Source organism: Diceros bicornis, chromosome 4 (genome assembly GCF_020826845.1).
Source record: "Diceros bicornis minor isolate mBicDic1 chromosome 4, mDicBic1.mat.cur, whole genome shotgun sequence".
NCBI lineage: Eukaryota > Metazoa > Chordata > Mammalia > Perissodactyla > Rhinocerotidae > Diceros > Diceros bicornis.
The window spans coordinates 49,697,727-49,715,918 of NC_080743.1; the positions used below are offsets into that span (position 1 = coordinate 49,697,727).

An 18,192-nucleotide genomic window follows, 5' to 3' on the forward strand; every position below is an offset into this window, starting at 1 on the left:
TCATTTAGTGTGTTCTTCAGCTCCAGAATTTGTTTGCTTTTCTTTAGAGTTTTAATCTCTTTGGTGAAGTACTCCTTCTGTTCATTAATTTATTCCTCAGCTCATTTAACTGTCTTTTTGATTTTTCTTCTAACTTGTTAAGTTTCTTCATGACAGCTATTTTGAATTCTCTGTCACTTAGATTGTAATCTTCTGTGACTTTGAGTTTGATTTCTGGAGAATTGTCATTTTCTTTTTGTGATACTGTGTTACGATAGTTTTTCATGGTGCTTGATGTGTTGTTTCTCTGCTGTACATTTGTGATAGCAAACACCTTTCTTATTTGTGTAAGGCTTTGTTTACTTTGAGTCTAAGCTGCTTGTTTTTGTATATGAGAGCCTGTGTTTTCTACCCTCTACTGCCTGTGCCAGAGGTGTTGTCAGTGCCCTTGTTGTGCTGCTCATGCCTTCGAGGTTGCTGATGCCTTCCTGCTTACAATGTTGCTGCAGTCGTGGGTGTCACCACCAGGGTCACCAGGCTGGTGAGCACCTCTGCTGCTTCCAGGGTCACCTGGGTTGCAGGTTCCCCTACTGTGGCTGGGGGGAGAGGGAGAGTAGGGCGGGAGCTGGGGTCATGGGCACCTCTATCACATCTGAGTTTGTTGGGTCTGCAGGCACCACTGCTATGGGTGGCAGGGCCGAATTGGTGGGTATGTAGCTGGGAGATTTGGGTCTTGGGCTCTGCTGTTGCTGTCTCTCCATGGGCTTGGGTGCTACTGCTGTGTGCACCACTTGTGCTGCTGCTCCTGGGTTTGCTGGGGTGCTGGCACTGCCACTGCTGGGGGCACTAGGTTCGCAGGTGTCACTGCTGCTGCTGGGTGGGCTGGGATTGTGGGCAACACCACCACTTCCATGTGGGGAGGGACACCTGCGTTGTGAGCACTGCCAGGGTTCCTGCAGCCTTTGGTCTTGTGTGCCGGTGCTGTTCCTTAAACCTCAGGTCACAGGCGGCACCGCTGCTGCTGCTGGGGGCCCAGGGTCTTGTACGCAGTCCCTACTGCTGGAATGGCCAGTTTTGGAGATGCCACCACTGGGGGAAGGAGAGGGGCTGAGTTGCAAGTGCCTCTGTGGTTCCTGCAGCCTCTGGTCTTGGGTGCCGGTATGATTCCTAGAACCTCAGGTCACAGACACCACCACCACTGCCAGGGGTATTGGGGTCTTGGATGCAGCCCCCACTGCTGGGAGGGCTGGAGTCGACAGCACCACTACTGGGGAAGGGGGCTGGGTCACAGGTATCATCACAGTTCCCAGAGCCTCCAGTCACAGGTGTTACCGCCATTCCTTGAGCCTCTGGTCACAGGCACAGGCACAGTTTCTGGAGCCTCTGGTCTCGGGAGCTGCCACCCCTATTCCTCTGGTTCCACCACCTCCAGGAGGTATAGTCCACCCACCTTCAGATGTATGGATGTATGGATCTCGCAGGCATTCTGGTGTGCTATGTAGAGAGTCCTTTGTTGGTCTGTGGGTATCCTACGGATTGTAACTTAGAGGGGAAAGAAAAGGGAACAACTCACTCCACCGTGATGCTGACATCACTCCGCAACTTTGTTCTTTTTAAGAATTGTTTTGGCCAGTCTAGGTCCTTTGCCATTCTAGAATTAGCTCTCCTGCAAAAATAAAAGGTTGATGGGACTTTGATTGGGAGTTCATTGAATCTGTAGATGAATTGGGAAGAATTGTCATCTTAACAGTATTCATTCTTCCATTCCACGAACATGTTATATCTTTCCACTTATTTAGGTTGTCTTTAATTTCTCTTAGCAGTGTTTTGTAGTTCTCAGTGTATAGTTCTTACACATACTCTCTTATATTTATTCCCAAAGTAGTTTATGTTTTTTGATGCTATTGTAAATGGAATTGATTTTTAATTTCCATTTCTTTTGTTCATTACTTGCATGTAGAAATATATTTGATTTTAGTTTGTAGATTTGTATGCTGTTCCTTTACTGAAGTCATTTATTTTTTCTAGTCACTTTTTTTTTTAGATTGTTTAGGATTTTCCTTCTACATAGTCAAGTCCTCTGAATGGAGGTGCTTTTCCTTTTTCCTTTTTTATTTTTATGCCTTTTATTTATTTTTCTTGTCTTATTGCACTGGCTAGGACTTTTGGTACATTGTTGAAAAGAAATAGTGAGAATGGACATACTTGATTTGTTCTAAGCTTTAGGGGTTAAGCATTGTCTTTTACCATTAATATGATGTTAGCTGTACATTTTATGAAGATGCCCTTTAGTAGACTGAGGATGTTTCCTTGTAGTTATAGTTTACTGAGTTTTTACAGTGAATGGGTATTCAATTTTGTCAAATACTTTGTCTACATCTATAAAGATGATTGTGTGATTTTTCCCTTTTATTCTGTTAACATTGTGAATTATATTGATTGGTTTTTGAATGTTAAATTAGTCTTATATTCTTGGGTTAAACTGCACTTGGTCATTATGTAGTATTCTCCTTGTATAAGCTAATTTTTGTTAAGGAATTTTGCATCTGTGTTTTTGAGATACATTGGTTTTTTTGTTTCCTTGTAGTGTCTTTGCCTGGTTTTGATGTCTGCGTAATGTTGGCTGCAAAAAACAAGTTGAGAAATGTTTTAATGAGTAGTATACCATTAAATAAATAGATTTTTGGTACACCACAGTCTACTATTAAATAATTCAGCTGATATATAATTAAATACTCTGCTATTGTGTAGCTTAGAACTCCTTGGATTGTAAGAAACTCAGTTCAAATTAGGTGATAATTAAAAAATATTTATTAGCTTAGTGGCTCTTAACGAAGGCTTCAAGCTTTGCTGAATCCAAGTCTGTAGATGTTGTTGTCAATAGTATGCATCTGTCTCTGTCTCTTTCCTTTGTTATTTAGTTTCTTCATGGTGGGAGTTAGCCCCCATCAGCTGCAGGATTATATATTATGTACACCTTGAGAGTGCAAAATGAGAAAGTCCCTTTGTCTCCTAGTGTTTATAGCAATATGTGTAAAAGGACCTGATTGCCTCTACTTGAGTCACATGTACCCAATCACTTTGTCTAGATCAGGGGTTGGCACACTACAACCTGCAGGCCAAATTCTGCATGCCGCCTATTTTTTAAGATAAAGTTTAATTGGAACACAGCCATGCCGGTTTGTTTATGTATTGGCTAAGGCTGCTTTTATGCTACAACAGTCAAGTTAAATAGTTGCTGTACAGGCTGTATGGACTGCAAAACCTAAAATATTTACTTTACAATAAGAGTTTGCTGGTCTTTGGTCTAAAGGTGAGGGGTTCTTTAGCCAGGCTTTGTTAACTGGTTGTGGAATCAGAGCCCCTTGATTGACAGCTCTATCAAAATCACAGTGAGAGAGGAGGAGCTGTTTCCAGAAGGATTGCAGTTCCTAGAAGGAAAGAATGCTAGATAGACACCTTTCTCCCCAGTAAAAAGAACTTGTCTATTACATCCAATTTTTTCTTCTGTTGTGTAGACCAAGTTTAAACATGGTTATGTGTGTTTTCATACTGACACAGATATTAATAGAATAATATACTAATGTAGGAGATATAGGAGAATGTGGAAGGATACAATAATAGAATCCCTAAATTACATGAAATATAAAGATAATAGTCTGTGAATAATGTATATTGATGGATTATAATTTTTCTTTTCCCAGATGATGAAACATGCCTGGGATAATTATAGGATATATGGGTGGGGACATAATGAACTCAGACCTATTGCAAGGAAAGGACACTCCACTAATATATTTGGTAAGTTTACTTTTTCTAATTACTATTTATGTTTTCTACCTCCATTTTAAAAATAGAACTTAACTCTGTAAGTACTTTCTAAAACCTGACTATTTCTCTGGAACAATAATTTGAAGCAATATGTATTTTTTTTGTAAGTTTCAGTTAAGATTTAGTTATGATTGCTTTGGAATACACAGGTAAGATTTTCTATTTACATACAGCTGCTTTCGTCATGTATCAGAGTATTTTGAAGCTTCTTCTGCCTGTTTTTGCTTTAATATCAGGGAGGGTAGGTACCTATTTTTAATTTTTTTTCTTCAACACAATATCAATTCTGATACACATTATAGAGGAGGAGGGGAAGGATAGGAAATTCCAGTAGTGCTACATATGTTAAAAAAAAGTAACATGCCCAAGGTGATTTGCTTGGTAAATTGAGTTAGTTATGTTGTACATTCATAGTTACAAGGCAGAAATTAGCAATGTGAATGTGGATGGAGGTCTGGCGAAGAACTGTGTTAAACTTGAGTTCTCGCTCACTTTCTACCTCTCCTGAGTTCAGTCCACCTGTTAAACTTCTCAGTTTAAAAGAGCAAGTTTCGTTACTTAATTAACGACTTCTACTTAACCCAAGGATAAGTCTTGAGAATTATCAAGCTGTTCTTTATAGTCTTCACTTTCCTCCCCCATTTTAAATGCTTCTTGATGTGTTGGATATCTTTTAAGTAATGATAGGTGGTGGCAAGAAATTGTTAATGGGGTAAGAAGGCACATGCACTAGTCATATGCAATGCAGTTGTCTTTACTAATTGTAATGCACTACCACAGTAGTCCAAATAACAGCATTTTTCTTTGATTGTGACTCTGTGGAAGAATTTTTCTAGTGCTATGATTTCTCTTCTAATTTGTTCTTTGCTTGGTTGTTTGCTGTCAAAAAAATGACTGAAAAGATAATTTTTCCTGGGTTTGAGAGTTGTTGGAATGCAGGAATAATGGAAAAAATTTTTCTTTAGGTAATCAAAGACACCAGAGATCTCATAATAAGACATTTAATTTGGCAGCTATCATTTAAAGTTTATTTCCTCAGCAGAGGTTACAGATTGAAAAGTTCCCGTTGTTTGTGGATGCCACAATATGAGATATTAGTGCAATAAAAGACATTATATTTAATAATTTATTAAAATTAGATCCTATCTTCAAGTAACTTATCCCTTTATATCAACTCAGTGTTAAACCATGAGCCCTTTTAAAGGATTGGAGTATAAACATGTATTGAAAATAAGAGTTGGATGTTAATTTTCTGCTTGTTTTTTTAACCTTGTTTCTCAGAACATCTAATGTATTAACGTTTATCAGATAGATACTGGTCCTAGGCAAGGTGCTAGGTAAATAATATACATTATTTTATTTAATCATTGCAATAACTGTGTAAGGAAAGATTGTTTGCTGAATTTAAATCCAGAAGATAAATGAGCTTTCAGCTAACTTTTAAAATTGCATTCCTTATAAATCAACATAAATCTTTTCTTTTAGTAAGCAAAAGGGATGTTTCTTTCTTAACGTAATTTTGTTAAAGTTCTAATGGGGAAGTTTTGGCTTAATGTTTTTTTCTTTTTAAAAATAATAGCATTTATTTTTTTCATATACCACTATTATTTTTTATGAAAGGTGGTTTTTGTGGTAATTTTGTCAGACTTCTTCAAAAGTAAACTTTGTAGATCACTATTTGATTAGGTTGGTAAATAATGACTGGGACATGGCAGGTTCAGATTATTGTCAGGTGAGTTCTTGTCTTCTGGTCATTAGGAGCACTTAAGTTGATTTACTGGGTAAACTGAGAGTTATTTGTGAGAGCATAGAAATTAAAGGAGGTTAGAGTTAGGGAGATTTTACAAAATGAACTCTTTCATTCTGAGTTCAATGGGGACAGAAGCAAGATTTTGCCAGTTTTGATCCTCCGTTTCAGAGGGATCATCATGTAAATGAATAGCAATTGAGTATATTCCAATAAAAAGTTTTACTTTCTTTGTTGCCAGTCTGGCGTGAAGTCAGTTATTTGCTTTAGAGATTCTGTAATTGGGTTTGTGAATAAGACTGTATTTTCCTTTAGAACAATAGTCATATACACATTAATAGTAACAACATCAACAGTACTTATATAGTGCATACTGCTGTGGATTGAGTAGTATCCTCCTGCAAATTCATGTGCTGAGGCTCTAACCCCTAATTCGACTGTATGTGGAGTTAGAGCCTTTAGGAGGTAATTAAGGTTAAATGATATCATAGGTGTGGAGCCCTAATCAGATAGGGTTGGAGCACTTAAGAGGAAGAGACACCTGAGCTCTCTTTCCCCATGCACATGCACCAAGGAAAGGCCATGTGAGGATATAGTGAGAAGGTGGACACCTACAAACCAAGAACAAGGCCCTCACTAAAAACTAGAACATTGATCTTGGACTCCTAGCCTCCAGAACTGTGAGAAGATAAATTTCTGTTGTTTAAGCTCCGTAGTTTATGGTATTTCTTACAGCAGCCCGAGCAGACTAATAAATGTACCATATGGCAAGGACTGATTTGAGCGATTTATGTGAATGAGCTTATTTAGTACCCACAACAAACCTGTGAGGCAGGTGCTGTTATTATTGTTCCCATTTTATAGATGAGGAGACTGAAGCACAGTTAGGGTTAACGAACTTGCCCAAGGTCATACAGCTAGTAAATAATGGAGCCAGGATTTGAATCCAAGCAGTCTGATGCTGAGGTCTGTGCTTCTAACTGCTATTTTATACTGCTTCAGTAAACTTTAAAGATAGAAAAAAATTAATACCAGCACATGGGAAAAATCCAGTGTGAGAAGAAAAGTATAGTGAAATGGTAGAAAAAGTGAAAATGCAATCTGTAGAATTCTCAGTAGTCAAAAGTAGGTGCTTATATCTTTTATTGAAATTTTTGAGTGGTTACAAGTTTTTCCACCCAAATAAGCTAAGTAGAAATGGATCCTTTAATGTTTATTTTGTCTTGTTTTTAGATATGCAGTTAGTTTATTAAAAGATTAATAAACAAAGCTTAAGACTTGGTTTCCCACTTAGTCGCTTCCTTTCCTGCATCTCATATTCTTGCTAGTAAGTATGATTTGGGATTTTTTTTTAAATTGTTTTTTTTCCTTTTTGTTTAAATAGAAGAAGTCTAAGAGAGAGGCAGTAGTTCTGAGTGTCTCATTTGACATCCCAAATTCACTATGCCTTTACAGAATCTGAATCTTAGAGGTGGAGGGAACTTGAAAAGTCTAGCGTCTCTATTACTGTAGGAACATATAGGCAGGTATTGAACATTTACTTGCAATATTCTAGATTATAAGGAAAACAACTTAAAACATGTCCTTTTCCTTTTTCTTAACCTTATTAAAAAATTCTTTTATATGGTAACTGAAGTCAGTGTTCCTCTGACTTCTGTCAAGTTAGCCCTTGGCATCACAGGATTCTTTATGTGCAGATAAAAGAAAATCCATTTCAAAATGGCTTACACTAAAAAAGAAATTTAATCAGCTCAATGAAGTCCTAGAGTAGATCTGATTCCAGCTAAGCTTTTTACTTTATCTCTATTCTCTGTTTTCCTCTGTTTGTTGATGTCTTCAGGCTGGCTTCTTAGGATGGCTGCGGCAGGTTGAAACTTCCTATCTTCACACTAAACATCTGTAGAAAAGAGAACGCTGTAGAGAAGAGAGCACTTTGTTTTCTTAGAAATTTCATTGTTTCTTGTTGTCTCTAACTGGGTCTTTGGCCCATCCTTGAACCAAGTGCTCTACCCTGAAAGATGGAATATATTCATTTGGTTTTGCCTAGTTAGAGCTCACCCCTGGAACTTGTGAGTGGGGAGAGGGAAATGTTGCTGGACCTAAGTTAGCACTGATACTAATTTTTGCACCAGTGATTAATAGAATGAATTCTTTTTACTTATTCTGGGGACTTGAAAGAATTTTGTTAGGGATAGATCTTTTTACATTTAAAAGAAAGAATTTTGATTTGGAAAAGAGTATTTTTTGACTTTGCAGTGCTTTTTGAACTATGCCTTTATTTTCCGTGTGTGTGTATGTGTGTGTGTGTGTAGATTTGTTTTGTTATTTCTAACTTGCTTATGATTTCTAATATTTTATTGACGATTTTTGTGTTGTGATTCGGGAGGGATATTGTTTTGTATTTTTCTTGTACTGTCTGTCTTGTTTTTGTATCAGCGTAATATTGGCCTTACAAAATGCGTTTGGACGCATTCTCTGCTCTTCATTTTTATGGAAGAGATTGTTTAATATTGGTTTTATTTTTTCCTTAAGTGTTTGATATCATTCACCAGTGAAACCATCTGCCCTTGGAGATTTCTTTTTTCTGGGAGGTTTTTAAACTGCAAATGTAGTTTCTCTAATTGCAAGGACCATTCAGTTTATCTGTTTCATCTTGAGTGAGTTTTGGTAGTTGGTGGTTTTTGAAGAATTGGTCTGTTTCATCTAAGTTGTTGATGTTATGTGTGTAGAGTTGTTTGGAGTATTGTCTTGTTATTTTTTGAATGTCTGTGGCAGCTGTAGTGATAATCCCCTTTAATTCCTAATATTGGTAATTTATGCTTTCTTTCTTTTTTTCTTTGTCAGTCCTGCTAGAAGTTTATCAATTTTATTGGTCTTTTCAAAGAAACAGCTTTTGGTTTCATTGTTCTTTTTTATATTTTCTTTATGTTTTCAATTTCTTTGATTTCTGTTCTTTATTATTTCATTTCTTCTACATAATTTGGGTTGATTTTGTTCTTGCTTTTCTAGTTTCTTGAAGTAGAAGCCTAGATTATAGATTTGAGATCCTCTTTTCTGATGTAAGCATTTAGTGCTATAAATTTCCTGCTAAGTGCTGCTTTAGCTGCATACCAAAGATTTTGATATGTTGTGTTTTCATTTTCATTAAATTCAATATGTTTTAAAACTTCCCTTGGGTAAGTTAATTTCTAAATGTTTAGAAATTTTTATTTTTCTGTTATTGATTACTAATTTAATTCCATTATGATGAGAGAATATGCTTTGTATGATTTCAGTTCTTTTAAATTGTTTAAGATTTACTCTGTGACCCAGAATATGGTCTATCTTGGTGAATGTTCCATTTTTGCTTGAAAAGAATGTGTATATATATAGTTACTGTTATTGAGTGTAGAATGTTCTGTTGATGTCAGTTACATCCCATTGATTAATGAAGTTGTTCAGGCTTCCTCTATTCTTGCTGATTTTCTCTCTGGTAGTTCTGTCAATTACTGGGTGAGGGGTATTGAAGGCCCCAACTCTAATTTTGGATTTGTTTCTTGCTTCTTTCAGCTCTGTCAATTTTTTCCTTCATATATTTTGAGGTACTCTTGTTAGGTGTTCACACATTTAGGATTGTTATGGCTTCTAGGTAGCACCACCAAAACCCTAATACCAAAACCAGACAACAATATTACAAGAAAAGGAAACTGTATACCAGGTCTAATGTCCCTCATGAACACAGACACAAAAATCTTTAACCAAATTTTAGTAAATCTAATTCAGCAATATGTAAAAAGAATAATACCTCATGACTAAGTGAGGTTTATCCTGGGAATGCATGGTTGGTTTAACATTTGAAAACTAGTCAATGTAGTTGAAGTTATTTAGGAAATAAAAGAGAAAAAACATATGATCATCTCAGTAGATGCAGAAAAAGCATTTAACAACCCTCAACATCCATTCATGATAAAAACTCTGGGCTAACTCGGATTAGAAGGGAAATTTCTCAACCTGATAAAGGGCATTAAAACACCCCCCCACCAAACAAAACAAATAGAAAAAAATTCCCACATACTTAATGTTGAAAGACTAGACACTTTCCCCTAAGATTGTGAACTAGGCAAGGATGTCTTTGCTCTCCTACTTTTATGTAAAATTGTACATGAGGTCCTAGCCAGTGCCCTAAAGCAAGAGAAAGACAAAAAGAAGTACAAAGATTAGAAATGAAGAAGTGCAACTATTTTTACTTGTAGTCAGCATCATTGTTCGTGAAGAAAATCCTAGAGAATCTACCAAACAGTAGTAAGAAAATACTAGAATGAATAAACAAATTTAGTAAGAGCATAGGATACAAGTTCAATATACTGAATAATTATATTTCTGTATACCAGAAAGAAATAGTTATAAATGCAATGGAAAAATAATATCATTTGCAATAGCATAGAAAACATGAACTATATGTGGATGAATTTAACAAGATATGTGCAAAACCTGTACTCCAAAAACTGATTGTTGAGAGAAATTTAAAAGGTCTTAAATAGATAGAGAGATATGCCGTGTTCATGTCTTGGAGTACTCAATATTGTTGAGATGTCAGTTCTCTTGAAATTCATATTTAGATTTAAAGCAATCCCAATAAAATTGACTTTTCCGTATAAATTGATAGGATGATTCTAAAATCTATATGAAAGCACAAAACATGTACAGTAGTCAAAATAACTTTTAAAAAAGAAGAACAAAGTTGAGGGATTTACACTACCTGATTTTAAGATTTACTGTAAAGCTGCAGTAATAAGGACAGTATGGTTTTAGCATAAGGATAGACATAGAAATCAGTGGAAAAACATAGGAATAGAACTGCATATACATGGTTAATTTTTTTACAACAGAGGTGCTAAGGTAATTCAGTGGGTGAAAGGATGGTCTTTCCAGCGAATGGTGGTAGGTCAACTACATACATATTTGTGTAGGAAAATAATGAACCTCGACTCTTTCTTCAACGTTGTATACAAAAATTAACTTGAAATGGATTATAGATTTAAACATGAAAACTAAACGTATAAAACTTCCAGTAGAAAGCTTTTGAGAAAATCTTTGTGACCTTGAGGTAGGTAAAAAGTTTTTAGAATACAGAAACAATAAACCATAAAAGAAGAATATTGATAAATTGAACTTCATGAAAATTAAAAAATTCTGCTCTCCAAAAGACATTAAGAAAATGAAAAGGCAAGCCACAGACTTGGAGAAAATGTTTGTGGTATGTATATAAGGATGTATCCAAAACATAAATAATTCTTCACCAAAGAAGGAATATGAATAGCCAGTAAGCACATCAGTCACCAGGGAAATTAAAATTCAAATCACAGTGCAATATCCTACACACCCATAAGAATGTCTAAAATTTAAAAGACCATCAATACCAAATATTGACAAGGATGGTAGAATAACTAGAACTCTCATACGTTGCTGCTGGGAGTATAAAATGGTACACTTTTTTGGAGAGCAGCTTGTCAGTCTCTCATAAAGTTAAATATAAACTTATCATACAGCTGAGCAATTCCACTCCTAAATATTTTCATGATATTCACAAATGAGATCAGATAGTAGTTTTATTTTTCTAAGTTAGATTTTTGTATCAATAGTATGCAGAATTCATAAATCAAATTTTAAGCTCTCTTTTCCTGTGTTCTATAAAAGTTTAAGTAGGAGTTACCATCCTTAAAATTAGAGTAGAGTTTATTCTGTGAAACTTCCAGAGTATGGTACTTTTTTTTTTTGTAGAGGGTGGCTCTTTGAAAACGTCTCAAATTCCTCTGTTTCTTGGTCTGTTTGTTTAGACTTTCTGTTTCTTCTTTCATAAGTCCAAATAGTACCTATTTTCTTAGAAAATCATCAATTTCATTCATGTTTTCAAATTTATTGGGAAGATATAACTAAAATGGGCTTTTTATAGTTTTTGTAATTCCTCCATATCTGTCTGTTGATGCATTCTCGTTTCTTATTTTGTGCTTTTATATTCCCTTGACTGCTTTTTTTATTTAAAAATAAGTTAGTGGTAGATTTATTGTATAGTTCTTTTCATAGAACTATCTCTTGAATTTATTATTTTGACGGTTTTCTTCATGTCTAATTCATTAATTTCTGACTTGAGCTGTTCTGATTCTTCGAATTTGTTGCTCAAGTTTAACATTCTTTTTCTTCCTTCCTTAGTAGAATGTTGTGAATTCAATTATTTTCATTTGTTCTTATTAAATAGTATAAAATTTCAAGTTATGAGTTTTTCTCTGAGAACTGCTTTGGTTGATTCTTATGTTTTCATTATAGATTTTTTTTTTGCTGAGGAAGATTCATCCAGAGCTAACATCTGTTGCCAATCTTCCTCTATTTTGTATGTGAGCCCCCACCACAGCATGGCCACTGACAGACAAGTGGTGTAGATCTGCATCTGGGAACTGAACCTGGGCTGCCGAAGCAGAGCACTCTGAACTTAACCACTAGGCCGCCAGGGCTGGTCCTCATAATAAATTTTTATAAATGTTTTACATATTCTGCAATGTCATGTTTTACTTCTTATTTGACCCAAGGGTAGTTTTAGACCTTTTAATTTTTTCTACTTGAAATCTTGAGTTGTCTAAGTAAATACTCATAGTGATAGCCAGTAATTTCAATTTTGCCTTTCTCTTCCTTGGGCACTTACAGGACTAAATAAATAACTAGAGAACCGAGGAGCATAACTACCTATAAAAACTGAAATAAGAGCAAAAACAGGTACTCTTATGGATTTAAAATAAGCATGATAAATATTTTGGATGAAATACTAAAATAAAAAGAGAGACATATTCAAGTGATTATGTAAAAGATAGGGATATATTGGTGATTAAACGGCTTGATAAAGTTTTTGTTGTCTTAATAAAAAGCTAAGGAACTAGAAAAGTATGTCTGTAATAACCCAGAACAAATGTTCTAGTTAATATCAACATGAAGGGAACTGAGTGGGGAGAAGACAAAGGAATTTATCAGAGCGTGGTGGAGTACTTGTCTTGTTGCAGGAAGATATACTTATTGATAAGTTGAAGAAATTATTAGGAGCACATGAACAAGAAAATGTGATGTAAGTTAAGGATAACCATTTGAAGAACAAATCTGGATAGCTTTAAACCATCAGAAGAAAATGCTATTTATCTGGTAGAAAAAGGAATAGAAGAAAAAAGGAAAGAAAAGGAAGAATAGTAAATGGAAAAATATGAACTAAGTAATATTGAATGCTGACTCCTAAAATGTCACCAAGGTAACTTGTTGATAAGACAAAGCTGAGTTTAATGTTTACTTAGTGTTAAAGGGGAGATCACTACCTTACGAGAGCCTGAGTAGCCTGTAAGATGAGCAAGGACAAAGTTGAGATGTTTATTGAGATTTTAAGTCTAGTTTAACATGGGCCTTTCAGTTGGCAGAGGGGGTAGGGGCGGGATCCTTGGTTATGATTAGGTAAGGATCATGGTATAATAATTTAGGATTGATAAGTGGAGAATTCAGAGGCAAGGGGTTCAGAGGTTTGGGGTGTAAGCCATCATTTGATACTTTCAAGAGTTGCTGGGTCTTTCAGAAGTTCCTGGAATGAACAATAAACTTATTTTGCAACTTGAATCCTTCTGGGCAAGAGTCTTCTGGAAAAGTAAACTCATGTTGATGAGGACAGTATAATAGTAAAGTCATGTTAATGTAGATAGTAAGCTGTGTGGATGATTTTATTCTCAGAAGATAGGAATAATAATTGCATTTCTGGGGTTGGGGAGGACCCATCTGCTCCCAGTTATTTATTTTTTACTATGCTGCTAAATTTGTTTTGCCAGTCTTTTATTCAGGATTTTTGCAGTTATATTCATTAGTAAGATTGGCCTGTTTTCTTGTCATGTGTTTACAGTATCTAGTTTTGGTATCAATTAGACTAGCTTTGTTAAATTAGTTCCTCCCTTCCTGAAACATTTCCTTTAAGATCAGGATTATCTCTTTCTTGCAGATGGGTAAATCTTATTAATTTGATTTTCTCTACTCACATTTTGTTTTATGACTTACTTTTTCAGTATGATCCACCTGCTTTTTGATTGTTAAGGATTATTATAGTTTTTGTTTCACTGTGGTTATCTAGCCTTGTACTTTTATTATTATTTTTAAGTATATTTTTTGCCCTTTCTATGAATTTGGACCAGAAAAGCAAGGTTGTCTTATGACTCATTATCATCTTGAACCCACCACCCCCATTTCTTGAATTGATCCTCTTTTTGTACCCATCTCAGTTAAGTAGATAGATATCTCATATTCTGACCAGGAAGAAAATTGAGGAGAATTATAACTTTCGTTTTCCTTTATCTTCTATTAGGTATCAATGTCATCTTTAGGAAAATATATTAAACAATGTATATTATCTGTTCTTGTGGAATAGTAAACCATGTTGGGTATTCTTTTGGTCTTTATATTCCTACTTTGGTTTACTTTTCTTTTTTTTTTGGTGAGGAAGATCAGCCCTGAGCTAACCTCTGATGCCAATCCTCCTCTTTTTGCTGAGGAAGATTGGCCCTGGGCTAACATCCGTGCCCATCTTCCTCTACTTCATATGGGACGCTGCCACAGCGTGGCTTGACAAGCAGTGTGTCAGTGTATGCCCAGGATCCAAACCTGCGAACCCTCTGGCCGCCGAAGTGGAGTGTGTGCACTTAACTGCTGCGTCACCAGGCCAGCCCCTTGGTTTACTTTTTATATGTAAAAAATTAAAATAGACCTTATATAAAGCCTATCTTTTTTTTTTTAATATGTTTTTTTTTAATTGATGTTTTAATGGTTTCTAACATTGTGAAATTTTGGGTTATACATTTTTGTTTGTCCATCACCATATATATGACTCCCTTCACCCCTTGTGCCCACCCCCACCCCCACTGCCTCTGGTAACCACAGTCCAGTTTTCTCTGTCCATGTGTTGGTTTATATTCCACATATGAGTGAGATCATACAGTGTTTGTCTTTCTCTTTCTGGCTTATTTCACTTAACGTAATACGCTCCAGGCCCATCCATGTTGTTGCAAATGGGACGATTTTGTCTTTTTTTATGGCTGAGTAGTATTCCATTGTATACATATACCACATTTTCTTAATCCAATCCTCAGTCGAGGGACACTTAGGTTGCTTCCACTTCTTGGCTATGGTGAATAATGCTGCAATGAACATAGGGGTGCATAAGCCTCTTTGGATTGTTGATTTGAGGTTCGTTGGATAGATTCCCAGTAGTGGGATGGCTGGATCATAGGGCATCTCTATTTTTAATTCTTTGAGGAATCTCCACACTGTTTTCCATAGAGGCTGCACCAATTTGCATTCCCACCAGCTGTGTATGAGGGTTCCTGTTTCTCCACATCCTCTCCAACATTTGTTGTTTTTTGTCTTGGTGATTATAGCCATTCTAACGGGCGTGAGGTGGTATCTTAGTGTTGTTTTGATTTGCATTTCCCTGATGATTAGTAATGTTGAACATCTTTTCATGTGCCTATTGGCCATCTGTATATCTTCTTTGGAGAAGTGTCTGTTCATTTCCTCTGCCCATTTTTTGATCGGGTTGTTTGATTTTTTGTTGTTCAGTTGTGTGAGTTCTTTATATATTATGGAGATCAACCCCTTGTCAGATGTATGCTTTGCAAATATTCTCTCCCAGCTGGTTGGTTGTCTGTTCATCTTGATTGTGGTTTCATTTGTCTTATAAAAGCTCTTTAATCTGATAAAGTCCCACTTGTTTATTTTTTCTTTAGTTTCCCTAGTCTGGGTAGGCATGTCATCCGAAAAGATTCCTTTATGATCAGTGTCAAATAGTGTGTTGCCTATATTTTCTTCTATGAGTTTTCAGGTCTCACCTTCAGGTCTTTGATCCGTTTTGAGTTAATTTTTGTGAATGGCGATAGCACATGGTCCACTTTCATTCTTTTGCATGTGGCTGTCCAGTTTTCCCAACACCATTTATTGAAGAGACTTTCCTTTCTCCATTGCATGTTCTTAGCACCTTTGTCGAAAATTAGCTGTCCGTATATGTGTGGTTTTATTTCTGGGTAAAGCCTATCTTTTTAATTTCAGTTTTTTCCCCCCAAATATAGGAAGTTCACAAATGGGTGCTACCATAGTAGATGCTTTGGATACCCTATATATCATGGGACTTCATGATGAATTCCGAGATGGGCAAAAATGGATTGAAGACAACCTTGATTTCAGTGTGGTAAGTATACAATTGATAATTTCTTCAATTGACTGAAAAGACACAGTGTCTAACCATAGTAGTTTTGAGCATTATACTAGCAATTTAAGGAAATTGTAAGTCCCCTTTCTTCTTTTGGGATTATCAGTTGTTTAATTTTTGTGTAAAATACACACCCTTTCTCACTATCCTCCTCTTACTTTTCTTGCCCTTATCATTTGAGGCAATGTATTAAGTGTGTTAAGGCAATAGTTGGGGGAAAAGCACGTTGAATTAGAAATATCAGGAAACCATAAAATACTTTATAAATAATAAATGTTTTCTTAATTTTTTGAGATTTAATGATTTGGCACAGCTTTGATGAGCCTCCGTAATTAGGCCTATGCCCATCCTTCCAGCGTTTTGGCATAGTCGTTAAGTGGTACTGCTTAGGTTTGAAGCTCAGCACAGCTACATTCTAGTGCTACTTGGGAAAGTTCCTTACTCTGAAAATCTGTCATAGAATTGCTATCCCATTACAATATTGTGAGGATCATTTGAGATAATCTGGTACACGTAAGTGTTCACTAAATGGTAGCAATTCTTTGCGTTATTACTAGTCTTAACCTAAAAGATGTGTGGAATTTTGTCATATTCATTATCATCTTCCATGATATTTGTGTTTGCTGTTCCTTCTGACTGTAGTCAGAAGTCACTCCTTCTCTGTGTCTTTTTCTCTTTGGCAGACTCTGCATCATTCAAGTTGTGATTTAAATCCATAATTATTTCTTCTCTGATGCCTTTCCTGATGCCAAGTAGATAAAGACTGATTGCTTTCTTTTATATTATTTTAGCAATTTGAATATATCTCAATTAGAACAATTTTTATTATCAGTTAGGTTTAGGTTTGGCTATGAATGGCAGAAAATCCAAAATAAAATAGCTTAAAGAAGATAGATGTTTTTCTCTTTCATGCAAATCAAGTATAGAGATAAGCAGTGTAGGGCTGGTTTGGGTAACTCCTTGATGACCAAGAACCTAGGAACCTTTGTTGTATTGCTCTGTCAATTTCATGGTACAAAATGGTTCCTCAAGATAAGGTGGATAAACCTTCCAGCTGTAGAAAGGAGGAAGGGACAGAGGAAAGATATGCGACTGTTGTTTTAAGAACACTTCTCGGGAGTTGATTACCCCATTTTTACTTGTATATTATTGAACATATGGCTCCATCTTACTGTAAAGAGAGGCTGAGAAATGTAGTCTTTTTTTTTTTCCTGTAGAGCTATGTAGCCCTTATAGGTTGTGCTTTTTGTATCTTGTTTAAGAAATCCCTACTCCAAGGTCATGAAGATATATTCCTATATTTAATTCTAAACGTTTTAAAATTTTGCTTTTGCATTTAGGTCTTTAATCTATATGGAATTGATTTTGTGTGTAGGGTGAGATAGACAACTATCCATTGATCCTAGCACCATTTAGTTCCCCACTATTTATACATGCCACATTAGTCATATGTTAGTCATATTAGTCTGTTCTTTTCTACTGGCTTTTCTCTTTATCCCTATATAAATACTAAACTGTCTTAACTACAGTATTTTTATAGGAAGCTTGATATCTGTATCTGAATTTTGATATCTAATCTTGTTCTATTAGGAAATTATCTTAGCAATTCTTAGTTCTTGATTCTTTTTTTTTTTTTAATAATTTTATTTATTTATTTTTTCCCCCAAAGCCCCAGTAGATAGTTGTATGTCATAGTTGCACATCCTTCCAGTTGTATGTGGGACGCGGCCTCAGCATGGCCGGAGAAGCAGTACGTTGGTGCGCGCCCAGGATCCGAACCCGGGCCGCCAGCAGCGGAGCACGCGCACTTAACCGCTAAGCCACGGGCCTGGCCCTCTTTATTCTTTTAAGCTCTAGAAAACTGCATTGAAATTTTGATGAGGATTGCATTCAATTTACAGATTAAGTTGGAGAGAATTGGCATCTGTGCGATCTTAAATACTCCTGTTCATTAACATGACAGCTTTATTATGCCTAATAATTCACTGGTACATCAGTGTTATCAGTTAGCTTAATCAGGAACCAGAACTATACTATTTATTTTAATTAGAGGATTTAATGTTTAAATTGTTAACCAAGTAATGGGGAACTGAAAAGGGAATATTGTGGTATTACAAGTGGTAGTAACTACAGTAAACAGCTACCACCCCTGGAACTTTGAGAACAATGGGAACAGGTTGGGTTCATTAAAATTTAGTAATTTGGGACTCAGTTTCTGGTACCTTAGGGGTTCTTAGAAGGGCTCTCTCAAAGCTGGGACTCAGACCTCTGAGGAGGGGGTACACAGCTAAAGCTTGGTATCTCTAAGGGGCACAATGAGGCTGATTTGGGGAATGTGTATGTGTGGCAGGGGAACTGTAACCTGGAACCAACTTCCACTGCC

General features: G+C 35.9%; 1 protein-coding gene across 1 annotated transcript in view; it reads left to right on the forward strand.

The window, feature by feature from the left end:
- Positions 1-18,192, forward strand: part of MAN1A2 (mannosidase alpha class 1A member 2) — a 175,653-nt gene that overhangs the window by 53,202 nt on the left and 104,259 nt on the right. The window contains exons 3-4 of the mRNA XM_058538907.1: positions 3,684-3,780; positions 15,670-15,788. Coding sequence (XP_058394890.1) covers positions 3,684-3,780; positions 15,670-15,788 — 216 coding nt within the window. The remainder of the gene's footprint in view (positions 1-3,683; positions 3,781-15,669; positions 15,789-18,192) is intronic.